Here is an 18,298-nt window from a genome sequence, read left to right on the forward strand (position 1 = left end):
AATAGAGGAATTGAGGCAAATCCAGCCAAAATCCGAGCTTTGTCACAATTGGCTACACCAACAGACCTTAAACAGGTCCAAAAACTAGCCAGATGTGTGGCAGCTCTAAGCCGCTTTATCTCTAGACTAGGAGAAAAGGCGTTGCCACTTTATCGCCTTCTCCGACGCACCAACCACTTCGAGTGGACGAATGCGGCAATGGCCGGACTGGAAGAAATAAAGGCTCTTTTAGCGAGCAACCCAATCCTGGCCGCACCGAACGTCGGCGAATCGATGTTATTATACATCTCTGCAACACACCAGGTGGTGAGCGCGATGCTCGTCGTTGAGCGAAATGAGGACGGACACAAATTCCCACTTCAGAAACCAGTATACTACGTATCCACTGTCCACACACCATGCAAATCCCGGTACCCTCATTACCAAAAGATAGCATATGCGGTCTTCATGGCATCCCGGAAGCTACGACACTACTTCCAAGAGTGCTCGATCACGGTGGCTTCCGAATTACCACTCAATGACATAATAAACAACCGCGACGCTACGGGCCGGATTGCCAAGTGGGCCATTGAGCTCCTGCCATTCGACATAACATACAAGCCATGCCAAGCCATTAAATCCCAAGTATTGGCTGACTTCGTCGCCGAATGGACAGAGGCCGAACTCCCTAAAGAGTATGGTACATATTCCAACTGGGTCATGCACTTCGATGGCTCTAAAATGCCGGCTGGCCTAGGAGCGGGCGTTGTCTTAACGTCCCCCACCGGAGACACAGTCCAGTACATACTCCAAATATTATACACAGACTCCAACAATGCAGCAGAATACGAGGCCTTATTGCACGGTCTTCGGATGGCTGCCTCCATGGGCATACAATGCCTGGAGGTGCGCGGGGATTCAAATCTCGCAATATCCCAAATAAATGGAGACTTCGACGCCAAAGATCCGAAGATGGCGGCCTATCGTAATGCCATACTCAAAATATCAGCTCGGTTTGAGGGACTCGAGTTTCATCATGTGGCTCGAGAAAGTAATCAAGCGGCGGATGTCCTTGCTCGCATCGGCGCCAAGCGTGACCCCGTCCCGCCTAACATCTCTCTGGAAAGGCTCTTCAAGCCATCCGTGGTGTGGCAGGGTGAGAGCAGCAACACTAGTCCGGATCCGATTATACCCCCAGATTCCGAACACAATATCGATATCATCGGGGGCTCAGCCACCGAAATAACACCATCGGCCCATCTAATAGTGGCAGTAATTGCCCCATGGACCGAACCCTTCTTGGCCTACCTTAATAGGTGAGAGCTCCCTGAGGATCAGAATGAGGCTCGATGCATTGTTCGGCGCTCGAAAGCCTACATGGTTCATGACGGAGAGCTCTACAAGAAAAGCGTTACCGGGGTCCTTCAAAGATGTATCTCCGAAGAAGGACGGTAGCTCCTGGCCGAAATCCATGCTGGCCTCGGCGGTCACCACGCCGCGGCTCGGGCCCTTGTAAGTAAAGCCTTCCGTACAGGTTTCTTTTGGCCGACGGCCCGAGCAGATGCACAGGACCTTGTCCAACGTTGTGTAGGATGCCAGCTTTTCGCCAATCAAAGCCATATGCCGCCTACCGCTCTACAAACAATCCCCATTACTTGGCCTTTCGTGGTCTGGGGGCTTGATATGGTCGGACCCCTTAAAAGGGGGAGCCATAAGAAAAAATATCTGCTGGTCATGGTAGATAAATTCACCAAGTGGATAGAGGCCAAACCAGTTAAAACGGCCAAAGCCGGACCAGTGATAGACTTTATATCCGGTGTCGTACACCATTATGGTGTCCCACACCGCATCATCAACGATAACGGCTCCAATTTTACAGCCGATGAAGTGAAAACCTGGTGTGCTAACCTGGGCATTAAAATTGATTACGCCTCCGTCTATCACCCACAAACAAATGGTCAAGTCGAACGAGCTAATGGTCTTATCATTAGCGGCATTAAGCCTAGACTAATGCGGTCTTTGAAAGAATCAGACAAGCAATGGGTTGAGGAGCTCGACTCTGTACTCTGGGAGCTGCAGACCACGCCCAATCGCACTACCGGATACACACCATTCTTCATGGTGTATGGTGCAAAGGCTGTTTTGCCCTGCGACATCATTCATGACTCACATCGAGTGTGCATGTATGAAGAGAGAGAGGCCGAGCTTGATCAGCAGGATAATCTAGATGCCCTGGAGGAGGAGTGCGACATTGCAAAAGCCCGTTCTGCATTCTATCAACCACAGGCTCGCAGATACCAAAGCAGAGAAGTGCGGGCCAAGACTTATAATGTTGGTGAACTCATTCTACGCTTGCCATAAAAGAAAAAGGACAAACTCAAGCCCAAATGGGAGGGTCCCTTCATTATAAATGAAGTTCTCACTGGAGGAGCGTACCGCCTACGTGATGCATCGGACAATCGCTTGGAGCCAAACCCATGGAACGCCGCCAGACTCCGAAGATTCTACGCCTAGAGCCGGACTCTTTGTTCGTTTTCTTCTCCTTTTTCCATTTGTTCTCTCTTTAACTTTTTCTTTAGCTCTATAGCTCTTGTGCGGCTAGACCGCACACCTATGAAGTACACATCCTTAAATGTATACGCTCATAATACCTGGGGGCTTCTTTTACAGAAGCTTATTATTTCCGAGCATCAAGCTCACCACATATGTGTCCTTTCCTCATATGTACCTTTTCTTCGCCATTATATGCACCGTTACGACTAAAGTTTTTGCCAAGCTGGGTTGCCTGGCTCCTGTGCTTATGCCCTACGTTCCTGTTTATTCGGCTAGGGCATAAAGGGAGCACCTCTACGATTGTTACAGCCGGGTCATCCGGACTTGTACCTCAGACTGGGTGAAGCCGAAAGCTAGCATTCTTAAGGGAATATTTGGTCGGCGGACTAAAGACGTCTTACCCTCATTACACTATGAACCCCCAGATGTTACGTATACTGCGATTTTTCAATCACAGTCCGGGCATGCATACTAACGCATGTTCACCCAGGGAAAGGAACCCTTAACGAAACTATTCTCTCTGGAAGATGTTTCTTACAATCAACAAGTAATATAACATAGCTAGCCGGATACACATTGTCTGTTCAAGCAACTATGACCCCTACGCCTGGTTTCCACGCATACCCCGGTATATTGCCGCTACGGTATTCGGAAACACTCCGCACCTTCGGGTCCAGAGGTCGAAGCGAAAAGGTCTGCCATGACAATCGTTTTACAATCCGGCTAGGGACAAATTTGTCAATTGAAGTACATAGTCACTTGGACTCAGAAACTTCTTCCTCTATGCCGTCTAACAGGCTGTCTAGCTTACAATCCTATTGGGAAAACTTGGCGGCTATCTTTACTTGGTCATATACCAAGCTCACTGGAATTTCTTGTCCATCTGACCCCCGAGCTCCGACCCGGGCCATATGATTTGGATCCAGCTTGGTGTACCGCATTTTCACCATGGCCCAGGCCTCTCGCGCACCTTTGCGGCAGGCCGATATCTTCCCTAATCAAAAGCGGCGCCGAGCTCCCTGGAATAGCTTCACAAGCTCCCCCATGCTTCCTGGAGGGGAGGCGGATGGCCATAAAGCCTTGGCAACACTCCACATTGCTTGCCGAGCTAGCTCGTGCACTTGGGACAACTCTTGCAGCAGATCGGCTTGAGATCCGGCACTTCCTCTTTGGGACGGCCAGTCAGCATACCTTCAGACATAAATCTGTCAGCTCATTTCTTTGCCGAATTACATAGAGGTAAGTTCAAAATCATACTGAATATGCCGCGTCGTAGCCTCCTATTTTCCTTTACGGCGTCTGCTAGCTGAGCTCGTACATCTTTTAGCTCTTCGCCTAGCAGGGTGTTGGAATCCTGCAGCTTGTCCTTTTTATCCCTGACCCGTGTCAATACATGTTCGCCTGCGGCCAGTTGCCTTTCGGCCTGTTGTTTACCCGCCTGCGCGACCTTCAGTTCCTCTTGCAGTTGATCTACTGATCCTGTCGTCAGAAACGTAACAGTATTAACAATACTGGTACATGATTATACTTTTTTATGGATGGAGGGAACATTACCAGGCGGTGCCTCCTTCGACTTCTCCAGTTCGGCGGTAACAACAGCTAACTGAGTCCGGCACTTTTCCAGCGCATGCGATAGCATGTTGTTCTTCTCCGTGAGTGCCTGATTATACGATGATCCTTAAATCATTTGTTTCAACTGCTTCAAGTCTCGGGGGCTACTGGTATATGATTACAATACGTACTTACCCACATATCTTTCAAATGGTGGCCAGTGGCTCTGGTAAGCCCATCCCGAGCAGCCCAGATGTACGCATCAGCCGAGCTGAAGGCGTCAAACGCCTCTTTAGTAAAGCCGGGATCGCGAAGAGCGGCCCTCCGGCGCCGATGATTCATGGCACTCTCTACTTCAGAGTTCGTGACGGATACATTATCCGCATCCTCTGAGGGAGGACAATCCAGCGTTATTCCTGTGTCTGCCCCCGCCCTAGAGGCAGGGTCTGGAACCTGATTGGTGGAGGCGCGACCGGCAGGCTCCTCGGACATAGTCCGGCGAACGATCTTCCTGATAAAACACAACGGACAATTTCATGGTTCGATGTGACTGCCATAAGGCATATTTAAAGCTATACCTCTTTGATGAAGGTTCCGCCGAATTGCCATTTGCCTTCCTCTTCGAAGACCCGCCCGGCGCAGGCACCGCTCTCTTCTGAGATGCCTCTGGTGCAATATGACGCGTTGAGCGCCTCCCCTTTGGAGCACAAGACAGTGCGGTGGGTGAGGCATAATGAGGAAGCTCCTTCGAAGGAAATGTCTCTTGACTACTTACATATGAGGCGGGAAGGAGGCCGGGATAATTGGCCATGATAGCCACTTCTGTGCCATCATAGCTCGCCTGGTAGAAAACTCCGTCCTTGAGCTCAATATATCCGGATCTTCTTCGAATCCGGGATCGAGGTCCCGGTTATGGTCCTCCGACTATGGAGCGGGGCTATGGATCCCCACGGTAAGCTTCCGCCATTCCTATTGACGGACGGGTTAATGTCGGTTAAACATGACTAGGGGAGAGGATTGAATAAAGTGGTGGGATTAAAACTCACCCAGCTAGGAGGATTATACATGGAAAATCCCTCTCGGCGCGTAAGACGAGTGAATTCCTCTTTCTCCCCTTTATACAGATCGGCCAGTATTGTGGCCAGGGCAGTGAGGGAATCCGGACCCTTTCGTCCGCAGCATGAGGAGTCATCTTCCCCATTGTAGTGCCACATAGGGAGCCCCCTGAATTGGAGCAGATGAACACCTCGCGCTATGGAAGTTGCCATTACCTCGATTATCGATAATCCGGACTGGGCAAGTGTCCTTATCTTGCCCATCAATTGCCGGACTTCTGCGATGTCTTCCTCCTCGAGGCTCCGAGGACGCCAGCTGTGGCATTTCCTCAACGGAGCGCTGGAAAATTCGGGAAGGCCCATTCGGACTGGGTCGGGGAGAGTGACATCTTCAATATAAAACCACTCTGAAGGCCACTCTTCGGATGCCTTCTTCGGCGTGCCGGATAAGTATCCGGTCCCGGCTATGCGCCATATCTCGGCACCGCCCACCTCGAATACGGATTCCTTTTGGGTACGAGGGACGAGGCAGAAAAGTTTCCTCCATAATTCAAAATGGGCCTCGCAGCCTAGGAATAGCTCGCAAAGAGCGACAAAACCCGCGATATGCAGGATGGAGGCCGAAGTGAAGTTGTGCAGTTGGCGGCCATAGTACTCTAGGAGACCTCGGAGGAAAGGGTGGATTGGAAACCCGACACCTCTTAATAGGAAGGATACGAAGCACACTCGCTCCCACCTGGTTGGATTAGGAAAATTTTCCGCCAGGGCTTCGCCTGTGAAAGAGGTTAATCCTGCCCGGACAGGGACTAGATCCGCGGGGGAAGGAATCCCTGCGTTTGAAGCTTACTCAGCTGGTTGTGCGATACTGAACATTTCTCCCAATCGTCTTTTCCGGAGCCGTGGGTGCGGGAGGAAGAAATGGGAACGCTAGCCATGCTTGAATGGTTTCTCCTAGCGAACTCTAAGGATTTTCCGCCTGGTGTGAGATGGCATATGAGATCCAATCCCCTTAAATATACACCTTTCTTACATGGCTAGGGTGTTATGTGCAAAAATACTCTAACCTTTCGTGTTCACCCGACACGTGGAAGCCGAAGCAATGGAGGCGCAGAAGTCAAGGGGTACGACATTAAATGGAAAGCCGAGTATAACCCTTCGGATCAGATGCTTTGAAGTATTCGGAGGAAGAACCCGCCTTGCAATGCCGAAGACTATCAGCGCGCTGGATACATCATCATTGAAGCCTGGTTCGGGGGCTACTGAGGGAGTCCTGGATTAAGGGGTCCTCGGGCGTCCGGCCTGTGTGATGTGGGCCGGACTGATGGGCCATGAAGATACAAGATAGAAGACTTCCTCCCGCGTCCGGATGGGATTCTCCCTGGTGTGGATGGTAAGCTTGGCGTTCGGATATGAAGATTGCTTCCTCGGTTAACCGACTCTGTACAACCCTAGGCCCCTTCGGTGTCTATATAAACCGGAGGGTTTAGTCCGTAGAGGCGATCACAATCATACAGGCTAGACTTATAGGGTTTAGCCATTACGATCTCGTGGTAGATCAACTCTTGTAATCCTCATATTCATCAAGATCAATCAAGCAGGAAGTAGGGTATTACCTCCATCAAGAGGGCCCGAACCTGGGTAAACATCGTGTCCCCCGTCTCCTATTACCACCGACCTTAGACGCACAGTTCGGGACCCCCTACCCGAGATCCGCCGGTTTTGACACCGACAACGGGCGCCTCAACTGCCCGGTTCACCACAGGCGGGTCACTGGTCCCTGCCCCAGGCGTGTTGAAGAGGTTTCTCGCATCGTAAACCGGAGGTAAGCGACTCTGGTGCCTGCTTCTCATGATGGCATTTGAATCGTTTTGATCCATGGTGAGCCAGAAAGAGTCTGCCTGAATCCGTTGCGCCTGAGCATCCAAATCAGCTCGCTCCATGGCCATCCTAGCATTCTCAGCCGCCTGTTCTTCCTTGGCTTGAGCTATCTCATCTCGTAGCTTTGCGACATCTGCCTTATGCTGTTCTTGAGTGTCCGGGGTTACCTCCATCCCCATCAAAGTCGCCAAAGCCTCCAACAACTCTTTCAGAACCTGAGCCGGCGGGCGCACAGAACCGCTAGCACCAGTCGCCGCCGCAGCCGTGAGCTGGAGGTCATAGCTGCGGCGGTCGTTGAACCGAGCGCCGGCTGTGTACCGGCCATGAAAATCGCAACCCTGTTCAGCGGCTCATAGGGGTTCAGAATACTGTCGCCATCGGAATAGCCCCCAAGCCTGCTGTCCTGCAGTTGATACATTGAATCGGTCTCACCTGTTGACGATTCACCATCAGTGTAGATGGCCGTCTCACCACCAGACACAGATCCTTCCTCACGTTCCACCCCATGGATGAAACCAACAAAGGCATGCTTCACAGCGGCTTGAACCTTGGCGGGTCGTGCACGCTGAGCCGTCTCGATGATGTCGGTGCAGGTGTCCGGCCTAGGGCCCGATTCGCCGATCTTGCCGATGAAGACGCGGATTCCACCGAAGGGGACCCGGTACCCGTACTCGATTGAGCCGGCCTCGGGGCCCCAGCCTGCGTCGTCGATGTAGAGTTTGCCGCGACGACTCTTGGTCATCCGGCCACAACATATCCCTTGATCCCTGCGAAGTTGCCCTTCAAGAACTCGAAACCACCGTGCGCTGGCCCCATGATGGGCGCCAACTGTCGTGGACTTAACACGGCAGATGTCCTAGCGAAAGGACTTAGTCGTGGAGCCATCGCAACTAGGTTAGCTTAAAGGGGTTAATCGGGACAAAGGACACATAGAGTTTATACTAGTTCGGCCCCTCGCGGTGGAGGTAAAGGCTTACTTCAGTTTTGGGGTTGTATTGCGTGGGTTTCGATTACCAGGGAGCGAATACGCTTGACCTAGTTCTCGATCTCTTGTTTCTTGTCTTAACCCGCCGCCGGGTCACCCCTTTATATACACAGGTTGATGTCCGGCGGCTTACAGAGTCCCGGTCGGCTCATACACAACGTGTCCGGCTCGGTGACTAACTAAACTTGCCTTATACTTCAGGTCATATATATGGCGGTTCATCCTCTTGGGCCTCAAGTCGCCTCTGGGTCTTGGGCCGTCAATAAGCTTGCCATGACCCGCCATCTTCATTTATAAGTCGCCAATGGTATGACCCGGCCCTCCTGGGCGGGTCATACCTAGTAGTTATATCTCCAACACCCCACATAAATCTGGACTAGAAAAAGGAACCATGAGCCAACTCGGGAGCGGTCGTGTTTCGTCCGCAGTGAGACACCGGCACATCTCACCTGGCCGGCCCAACGCAGGAGGAGTGCTGACACCCTAGCCCACGTTTTTATCACTTTTATTTATATTCTGAAATGGAAACATAATTTATTTAAATTGTAAGCAATGTTAATCCTTTAAGAAAGATATTTATGCAATGTAAAAAACATGTTCACGCAACTTTTAAAAAAGTTGATAGCATTCAAAAACATGTTTGTGACATTTAAAATATGACCATGCATTTCAAAAATACGTTTGTGAATAAAATGTTAATTTAATGTAAAAAATGTTTACATAAGTTGGAAAAAAATGTTTTGTACCATTCAAAAAATGGTTGTTTAGTTTAAAAATGTATCTTGTACCATTCAGAAAAATGTTTGTGGCATTTAAAAGGAATTTTTAACACATTTAAAAAAGTATTTGTGACATTCTTCAAGAAGTTTTATGCAATGTAATAGAATGTTGACGTAGTGTTAAACATATGCCCGTGCCATTAAAAGTATGTCAACATATATTTGATAATCTTTAGCATGTATTTGAAACAGTGTTCAAGAATGGAAAAATGTTCAAAAGAGGTACATCATGTATTCGACAAATGTTCAACATTTATCAAAACAGTGTTACACATGTATTACAAAATATGCACAATGTGTACTGCAAAAGAGACATGGGTTGAAAAAGACAAAATAAAAAACCTGAAGAATATAAAGAAAAAAGGTTAACAAAAGAAGCGAAGAAAACCGACACAAAAAACCAAAGAGAAATAAAATAAAAAATGAAAAAGATAATAAGAAAAAAACAAGAAACCAAATAAAACAACTAAAGAAACACATAAACCAATAGACGACAACAATGCTAGTTTACTTTTTTTAAATGTTCGAGGCCATGTTGAAAAAATTCACACATTTAAAAAAATGTTTGAGACAGTTTGAGAAGTATATTTACAATAAAAAAGATGTTCATGTGTTTAAAAAATACATTTTGTGCAACTAAAAGAATGTTTGATATATATTAAAAAAGTGGGTTGCATTTATTTGAAAAAATGTTCAAAACCAAGTGTTTAAAAAAATGTACATCATGTATATAAATATTCAATGTTTATCATAAAAAAATATGGGTGTATAAAAAATATAAAATGTGTACTGAAAAAAGTGGACATGTGCAAAAAAAGAAAAACAATTAAAATTAAAATTAAAATTAAAGAACTTAAAGAATTTAAAGAAAAACGATGAAAACAAAAAAGATGAAACAAAGAATACTGAAGAAAACAACAAAGAAAACCAAAGAGAAAGAAAATAAAAAACAAAGAAATGAAAAAGGAAATGAAGAAAAAGAGAAAACCAAAGTAAACCGCTAACGAAAAAAGGCAGAGAGTCTATGCGTTCAGTGTCTGCCTCCCTTTGTCTCTCCTCTAAGAAAAGGCGGCTAGGGTTTCTGCCTCCCGTTGGCGGCGCCACTGATCTCCCACGTCTCCTGTAGCCTTAGGGCCATGGGTGCGCGGTGGGTCCCGGTCCTTGCCGGCGGGAGGGCTCCGTTTTCAGGTGCTTCCTTAAGTTTTATTAGGGGTTGTGTCCTTTTCAAGAAGACGAGACTGCGGCGGCTTTCTTGAAGATGTAATAAGGTTCTCCCCGTCTAGCCCCCGTCCTGATGGTGTGTCTAGCATCGTCGGAGGGTGTGTGGAGGTGTGTCTCTAGCGTATCTCGGGGGATTCGGCCGGTGATTGTCTTTGGTGGATCCGGTCGGATCCGGTCTTCGTTCGTCTTTGTTCATGTGTCTTCAGGTTGGATCCTTCCGATCTAATCTTCTCTTCATCGGCGACGGTTGCTGTTTTGGTGCATTGGACCTACGAGGCCTTAGCACGACGACTTCCCGACTGTCTACAACAAGTTGTGCCCGGCTCCGACGAGGGAGGGGCGATGACGGCGGCGCGCCTTCGACTCGCTTCAGTGCTTGTAGTCGTCGCTAGATGTCTATGAATCTAGATGTAATTTTCATTATTTCTGGGGTTCATTGTACTGCCATGATTGAAGATGAATAGATCGACAGTTTCTCGAAAAAAAAACGCAAAACAAACGTTAAAACAATACAGGAACACGTAGAAAAATAAACTGAGCCCACTGGAACCGGAGTTGGGCTGGCCCATAACGCGCCTGCACGGGCCAATTGTGGTAATACACTCTCATGGAATGCTTGCGGACCCAGGCCTGTCTGAGCTGCATAAATTAAGCAGTTCAGCATATAGGAAGATTAAAAGTTTGTAAAAAGAAAACATTACAAGATTTTTCCTCGAATTTTCGTTTTCACTTTGGGGTTTCGATCACTTTGTCAGCAGGTAGGAAAAGATTACAAGATCAAAAGACACAGGCGATCGCCGTCACGGCGATGGGTTGGTAACTTGGTATCAGGTGGACGCCGATCGCCGATAAAAGCGCACCGTGAGGCCGCCGGCCGCCAATGCATGCACACACGATACAACCGCGAAAACGAAAGCTGCGGGATAAAGCGCACGGCATGTTTTGCTATACGCTCTTTGCGTGGCGGAGAACATTTCTTCATCGCATCCGACTCCGAGAAGCTGGTCGTATTCACGTGGATAAGTCTTATCTCATTGACAATTACGTACACCGGATATGGTTTTCGTACCATTTGGATATATATCACGCGAGAGACGTGCAGCAAATCACCGCTGGACTTTCTGAGATGAGTCTCTGTGGCTTGCAAAATGCCCATCTCATCTCATTAAGAGGAAACAGGTGCATCAGTGCCTCACTACTCCCTTTATTACACACTCACTCCGTCCGTAAATAAGTGTACATCTAGCTTTTGTTCTAAGTCAAAGTTTTGAAATTTTGATCAACTTTATAGAAAATAATAGTAACATATATGACATCAAATTAGTATATTATCAAAGTGCTTTTTAAAACGGATCTAGTGATACTAATTTAGTGTCATAAATGCTATTTACTTTTCTCTAGAAAGTTGGTCAAAGTTCTAAAATTTTAACTTAAGACAAAAGCTAGATGTACATTTGTTCGCGGACGGAGGGAGTAATGTGGTGGGTCCATGTTTTTCGAGATTTAACTTTGATCATAAATTTAAGGCAACCGCGGCGGGAGCATGACAGATATCTTTGAATTCGTATCCGAAAGAAGTTTTCAAAGGTATAATTTTTCAGTAAAATGATTTATCTATTGTTGATCTAATTTATGATCAAAATTGAATCTTAAAAAACATGAGCACTACATTATGAAATGAAGGGAGTAGGTAGTAACAGGTATTTTTCAGATGAGAAACGAAGGAGGAGTCTGTCTTTTAACTGGGCTTGATTGAGCGCTACTAGGATGCACTGATCTTATACCGGCGTGATGATCAGGCCACCTTCCATAGCCCATGATGAAGCAAATGGATCAATCAATCAATCGAACACGGTGTGAACGGATCCAGGCGTATCTCCAGATTGCGGCGGGGCACCGGCAGGACTAGCTTGCAGTTGCGAGTCACTCGAAGGGGCACAGGTTGTCACTTGTCAGCTTGATGCTTGGACGAGGCCTGCATGTCCGTTTCATCGGCCGGGGTCCGGGAGCAGCTGGCTGCGTGCAACCACCATGCCGTGCCTGCAGCCGAGAAACGGATACGGCCAAAGGCGCCCTTTTCGTTCTCGGACGAGCAACCCGACCCCTTCACGATTGTTCTGCAGTGTCCAACGAAGATCGAAAGTACGGTGCAGTACCGACTGTACTGCACACACACGCGCACTAGGAAGATCGGGCAGAAAGATAGGCAGGCACCTGATGACCTGAATACCTAACGAATGAAATAAGCTCATCACTCCAGTGGACTACTATATATTTTTCTAGACAAGTTTGGCGATTGAGGTAAGCCGTGACATCAATCGAAAGATATAAGATATCTAGGCAGATCAGCGGGATTAGATTATGTGAGAGATAACCAAGCAAACAACGGGGGACCATAGCCGTAGCATGTTCTGGATGCATATATACTTTAGAATTATAGGAGTATATAATTGGTGAAGTGATCGTACTTTTCAATTTCTGACGGTGCCCAAAATATTGTAAATTGCCTGATGTGATGCCATGATCTAGGAGCACTCTGTCGACATGGTGGAGTATCTGGTGCTACCGAGGCTTAAATGCTACCGTGATACAGGCATCTGGGCGGTTGGATTCTTAGATCGGACGACATTTGGGAGCTGTTGGATTTGCTAGACCTATGCGCAATTTTTGGACTCCTCAAAGACTTTGTTGCAAATGTTGCAGAGTTACTGAGAGCCGTCCGATCTGAGAATCCGACGATCCAGGAACACGTATCACGGTAGCACTTAAAGCTTGGTAGCACTAGATATTTTCCCCGTCGATATGTACTACGCATTCGTAGTAGAAGAGTGCTTGCCTCTTTCTCATCAGAAAATAAAGGAGAAAATAATTGTATCATAATAATATTGTACTACAACGAATGGAGAGTGACTTGTCATTACTCCACCGCAAACCTTACATTTTGAAAGTTCAATCTAGTATGCAATCTAGTATGAAAATGTAGCATGTAGATTCCGGTGCTTTTCGTCTTAATGAAATCGAGGACGACCCTCTTTCTTAGCACAACGATAAAATAAGGACTGATAAAGTTGAGGAGGGGAGGATAAGGGGCGGCATCAAGTTGGAGGACGATGCCCTTGCTGCGAGCCTGACCTGACCTGGGAGCGCCCATTCGCCCGTATCTAACCTTTGAGCTCTGATCCCCATTGCCAGCCCATTTCATGGCATGCAATTCAGGGATGCCTAATCATTGAGCCGCAAAAGAGTTTTTCCCTGAACTTTTCATCAGTTCAGTCAACCGAAAAACAAGATAATGTGATGTGGAAAAGGTTATCGGTTCACCTCGACATGTCCATTCATGTGCTAGCAGTTGTAGACAGGAGGTGAACCGTGATAAAATGTAGCCCTCCGTTCCTAAATACAAGTTTTTTAAAGATTCTAATATGAACTACATATGGAGCAAAATGAGTAAATCTATACTTTAAAATATGTGTATATACATTTGTATGTAGCCTATATTGAAATATCTAGAAAGATATATATTTAGAGACGGATAGAGTACTAGTAACAACTAGCAAGCCTTATCCTCCTGGATTTGCATGTCTGTATGTGCCTTGATTTCGTTCCTTCTAGAGAGTGCTTAGCTGCTCCAAGGTAAGCACTTGCACAAGTTGATCGGGTCTGGATAGCAACAAAATGTGGTCCCAAAAGCGAATGCTCTTTTTCTCTTTTTCTTCTGCATTTGTTTTATTGATATTAAAGCATGATAGCAACTAAAACACACACAATAAAACCCTAGAAAGGACAAGATATGTGCGTTTTCAGATCTACTCCGTCAAAGATATAACTGTGACTGTGATCTTGTTGTTTCTCTCTTTTTTTTTCCTTTTCACAAAGGAGTTTAAGCTTCTCGGCCATTTTTTATGCAAAACTGATGGGAGCTTTATTCCAAACATGGAGGATTTCTGCTCATTCATATCGCAGTATCCCGGCCTCTGCACCATCTTGTTCTCCTTGGCTGTGCTTCAAAGAAGTTCCAATTTTTTTCGTGTGAAAATTTGAACTTCTTTTACGTAAAAAAAAAGAGTACGAATAGGTCACAACGTATAGAGACTTCATTCCTACTGCATTCATATGCACCAGGACCGAAAGGGATGCAATCGAATGCATCCACCAATGTGTACTATCATGATTCATCAGATCTATCAGAGATCAGGGTAGCTGGGTAGGTCAGCATAGACCCCCCTGGCTCCATCCTCCAAAGTCAAAATCCCCATCGCCCAAGGAACAAGGCCTCTTCACCTCACCGCAAATCTCTATCCCCAACACGCACTGGCACAGTGGCACCGCCCTCTCTGCCTTCCTAACATTACCATGTCCTCCTGACCGATATATAAACACCTCTCGCGTGCCGGTATGCAGTTGCAACATCTCTGACCGAGAGAGAGCCCGAGATAACTCTATTGGCCTGGCCCCGTGACCTACCTTGCCTATCTCTCACCGCCCCCTCCATCTCTCTCTCGCGTGGCGGGGTCGAAGCTGCGTGCCCAGATCGTGCCATGAAGGTGCAGTGCGACGTGTGCGAGGCCGAGGCGGCCTCCGTCTTCTGCTGCGCCGACGAGGCCGCGCTGTGCGACGCCTGCGACCGCCGCGTCCACCGCGCCAACAAGCTCGCCGGCAAGCACCGCCGCCTGTCCCTCCTCCACCCATCGCCGGCCTCCTCCTCGTCGCCTTCGCCGAAGCCGCCTCTCTGCGACATCTGCCAGGTGGGATATAGTACAAATCAAGAACGTTTTCAGATATGTGTGCCATTTGTGTTGCTACGGCGAGAGCTGATGTTATGTCGTTGTGGGCTGCAGGAGAAGAGGGGGCTCCTGTTCTGCAAGGAGGACAGGGCGATCCTGTGCCGGGAGTGCGACGTCCAGGTGCACACGGCCAGCGAGCTGACGAGGCGGCACGGCCGGTTCCTGCTCACCGGCGTGCGCGTCTCGTCGGCGCCGGCGGAGTCCCCCGCGCCGTCGGGTCAGGAGGAGGAGGGGAACAGCACCAGCCCCTGCATCGCCGACTCCTGCAGCGGCGACGCCAGTGGCACGGCGAGCGCCAGCGCGAGCGCGAGCGACGGCAGCAGCATCTCCGAGTACCTGACCAAGACGCTGCCCGGGTGGCACGTCGAGGACTTCCTCCTGGACGACGCCGCCGTCGCCGTCTCCTCGAACAAGCCGTATCAGGTCAGTTCAAGACTTCCAGCGCACTGCAAATACTGCTACTTTTACTAGGCAATCTAAGACAACCTGCGAGCACAATGAAACTTGATTTTGAGTTCCCAATCATCATTTGGATAGTTCATCTGCTCTAACCAGTAACCATGCCCCGCTCCCAATGCTTTTGAGCTCGCAATCATTTAGGTAGTTTGTTGTCATGCTCGCAACTAGCACCAAGAAAAATCCGAAGCAGGGTGTCAGGATAATGTCTCAGTGGAGACCACCAACATATGATGCTCTAACGCCAAAATGGCCATAGGAATATCTACTCGCTCCTACCACTTTTGGCATTGCAGACTTAACCCATCTACACTACAAACAAGAAATGCAGATTTCGTGTTTCTTTTTCTTTTGAGCAATAGATAGATATTGTTTTGTTGCTTGGACTGATTTGGCAACTTGACACTCGTCTTAGCAGGGAGGAGGGCTGGCTAGGATCGGTGGGCCGCAAGAAGGTGAAGGTTACCCGGCGTGGGCTGGCCAAGAGCAGCTGATCGGTGGCGTCGTTGTCGCTGCGGGTGAGCGGGCCAGCCGCGAGCTGTGGGTACCGCAGATGCACGCGGGGGCGGCGTGGGCCGGCAGCAAGCGACCTCGGCCGTCGTCTCTCGGCTCCTCCTCCTACTGGTGAAAACGTGCGCTTTGCAGTACCAGTACTAGTACTAGTAGCGGATAAAATCAGAAAATGACCTGGACCATGAATTTTTGTTTGATCTGCAGTTGCTCGCTTCAGAAATTACTGTCATTTTTTACTGCGTCCTCAATGTGTCGCTTCTGAGTCTTTGGGAACACTGGATCACTGGACTGTTTGACCTTTGAAGTACTCTGCGCCTTTGGTTTTTCGGAACGAATCCTGCTCATTTCTTTTTTTAGGGGAAAAATTGCCATTTTATTCAATGTTTAACGCCCCTTCAGGGACGATCTCCGAGCTAACACACTCCGGTGATACATGAAGCCAAGTTTACATAAAGATTTCAAGCAACCCTCCCTAATTAGGACGTGTGCGACATTATTTGCAGAGCGTCGCACCCAAGCAATCCTAAAGTCTGAAAATGATCCAAGTATATCTTCTCCACCAGTTGCCCATTGGCTGAGAAGTCCTTCTATTCATTCATGAGCTTTCTTGCCACCACTTGTGAGTCCGTCTCGAGAATGATCCTCTGAACATTTTTAGTTCATTCGCCAGCAACATGGTCCTCCGGCATGCCATCAGTTCCGCCACCTCTGCATTGTGGGTAGAAGGAAAAATGGCAACATCCTGCCAAGAACTCGCCATGGTTGTCCCTCAGGACAGCTCCTCCTCCCCCCGTGACGTTCACCTTTGATAAAGCGTTGTTCGTGTTTGCTTTGACCCACCCATCCTCGGGCTTCTTCCAGCTTTCGCGTTCTGTCGTCCCCCTGTGACGAACAACCACCTCATGGGCAGCCTTCCACTCCCCAGCAAGAACTTGAACTCGATCGCAGATAATTCTAGGATCCTCAATCCGGTTTGATTCCCACGCCGCATTGCGAGCCATCCAAAGCTCATACCAACCCCTGAGTACAGTTTCTTTTTCATCTTGTCCAGCCTTGCCGAGCCACTCCAGAATCCACGCACGAAGTCCCTCCGTGGCCTGAATATAAGATGGTGCATGTGGTAGTGGTGCAGCTACGGCCTCACTCAATAATTTTCAGAATTCCTTTGCATGTGGGCATGTCCAGAATCTGGGCATAGTGTCCTCCTCCCGACCACAAGCGACACAAAATATCCCTGGTTTAATTCTCCTGCGGTGCAGCTCCACTCCAACAGCTAGCCCATTTCTAATCAGTCTCCACGCATGTATTTTCATCTTATTTGGTATGTCAGTCGCCCAAAGTTCCAACCAGCTTTTGTGGACTTCAATGGGGTTCGAACATGAGGCCAGTGCCTTGCTCGTATTCCTCATGGAGACGCCCAGGTGATAGGCTAAGCGAACGGTAAACATGTCGTCTTTCGTATAGTTTCATGCACGAAAATCATCTGTACTAGCACCTCCGATAACAATCTTTTAAACATCTAAGGCGTCATCAGGCGTGAACACTTGACGGAGCTTAGCCGCATCCCAGCCATTGCCTTGCGTGTTTAGCAGATCAGCAACTTCCATGACATTCTTTATGTATGTAGCGCCCAGTGGCACCATACTAGCAGCTCTAGGGATCCACTGATCTTGATAAACGTTTATCCTTGAACCATCCCCAATCCGCCACAGGAGCCCATGTTGTAGCAGATTTTTGCCATGCATCAAGCTCTGCCATGTGTACGAGCATCCTTTTGGATATGTAGCGGCCATAATATCCATCTTCGAGAAGTGTATACGCCTAGACGATCAGCCGGACTTATCCGAACGCCGGACAGCCACACCTTTCAAATCTAAACTCTTAAATTCATGTGATCCATGCATGCAGATCATATAACACAAATTCAACATTTCACAATGCAACAAAGCAAAATAAATCACAGTTCAACATTTGGGACATACTGTTGGGGAACGTAGTATTTTGAAAATTTTCCAACGATCACGCAAGATCTATCTAGGAGAAGCATAGCAACGAGCGGGGAGAGTGTGTCCATGTACCCTCGTAGACCGAAAGCGGAACCATTTATTAACACGGTTGATGTAGTCGAACGTCTTCGCAATCCAACCGATCCAAGCACCGAACGTACGACACCTCCGCGTTCAGCACACGTTCAGCTCGATGACGTCCCTCGAGCTCTTGATCCAGTTGAGGACGAGGGAGAGTTTCGTCAGCACGACGGCGTGGTGACGGTGCTGATGAAGTTACCGGCGCAGGGCTTCGCCTAAGCACTACAACGATATGACCGAGGTGTGTAACTGTGGAGGGGGGCACCGCACACGGCTAAAAGATCAACTTGTGTCCTCTTGGGGTGCCCCCTGGCCACGTATATAAAGGAGGGAGAGGGAGAGGCAGCCGGCCCTAGGGGGCGCGCTAAGGTGTGGAGTCCTACTAGGACTCCCTAGTCCTAGTAGGATTCCACTTCCCACACGGAGTAGGAAAGGGGGAAGGAGAAGGAGAAGGAAA

The 18,298-nt window shown here is 48.3% G+C and overlaps 1 protein-coding gene across 3 annotated transcripts; it reads left to right on the top strand.

Moving 5' to 3' along the window:
• The first annotated feature begins 13,909 nt into the window (after positions 1-13,909).
• Positions 13,910-16,085, top strand: LOC109753537 (B-box zinc finger protein 20). Of its 3 annotated transcripts, none has more exons than XM_020312447.4 (3): positions 13,910-14,746; positions 14,840-15,208; positions 15,660-16,085. In XM_020312447.4, exons 1-3 carry the CDS (start codon positions 14,540-14,542, stop codon positions 15,867-15,869), a joined length of 786 nt encoding a protein of 261 aa, XP_020168036.1. In that variant the 5' UTR covers positions 13,910-14,539; the 3' UTR covers positions 15,870-16,085. The 3 variants fall into 3 exon arrangements, with proteins under 3 accessions (XP_020168036.1, XP_073365000.1, XP_020168035.1); XM_020312446.4 differs by having other exon boundaries at positions 14,339-14,746; positions 15,657-16,085; XM_073508899.1 differs by having other exon boundaries at positions 14,335-15,208.
• Positions 16,086-18,298: the final 2,213 nt, after the last annotated feature.

The sequence above is a fragment of the Aegilops tauschii genome, chromosome 2 (assembly GCF_002575655.3).
Source record: "Aegilops tauschii subsp. strangulata cultivar AL8/78 chromosome 2, Aet v6.0, whole genome shotgun sequence".
Lineage (NCBI taxonomy): Eukaryota > Viridiplantae > Streptophyta > Magnoliopsida > Poales > Poaceae > Aegilops > Aegilops tauschii.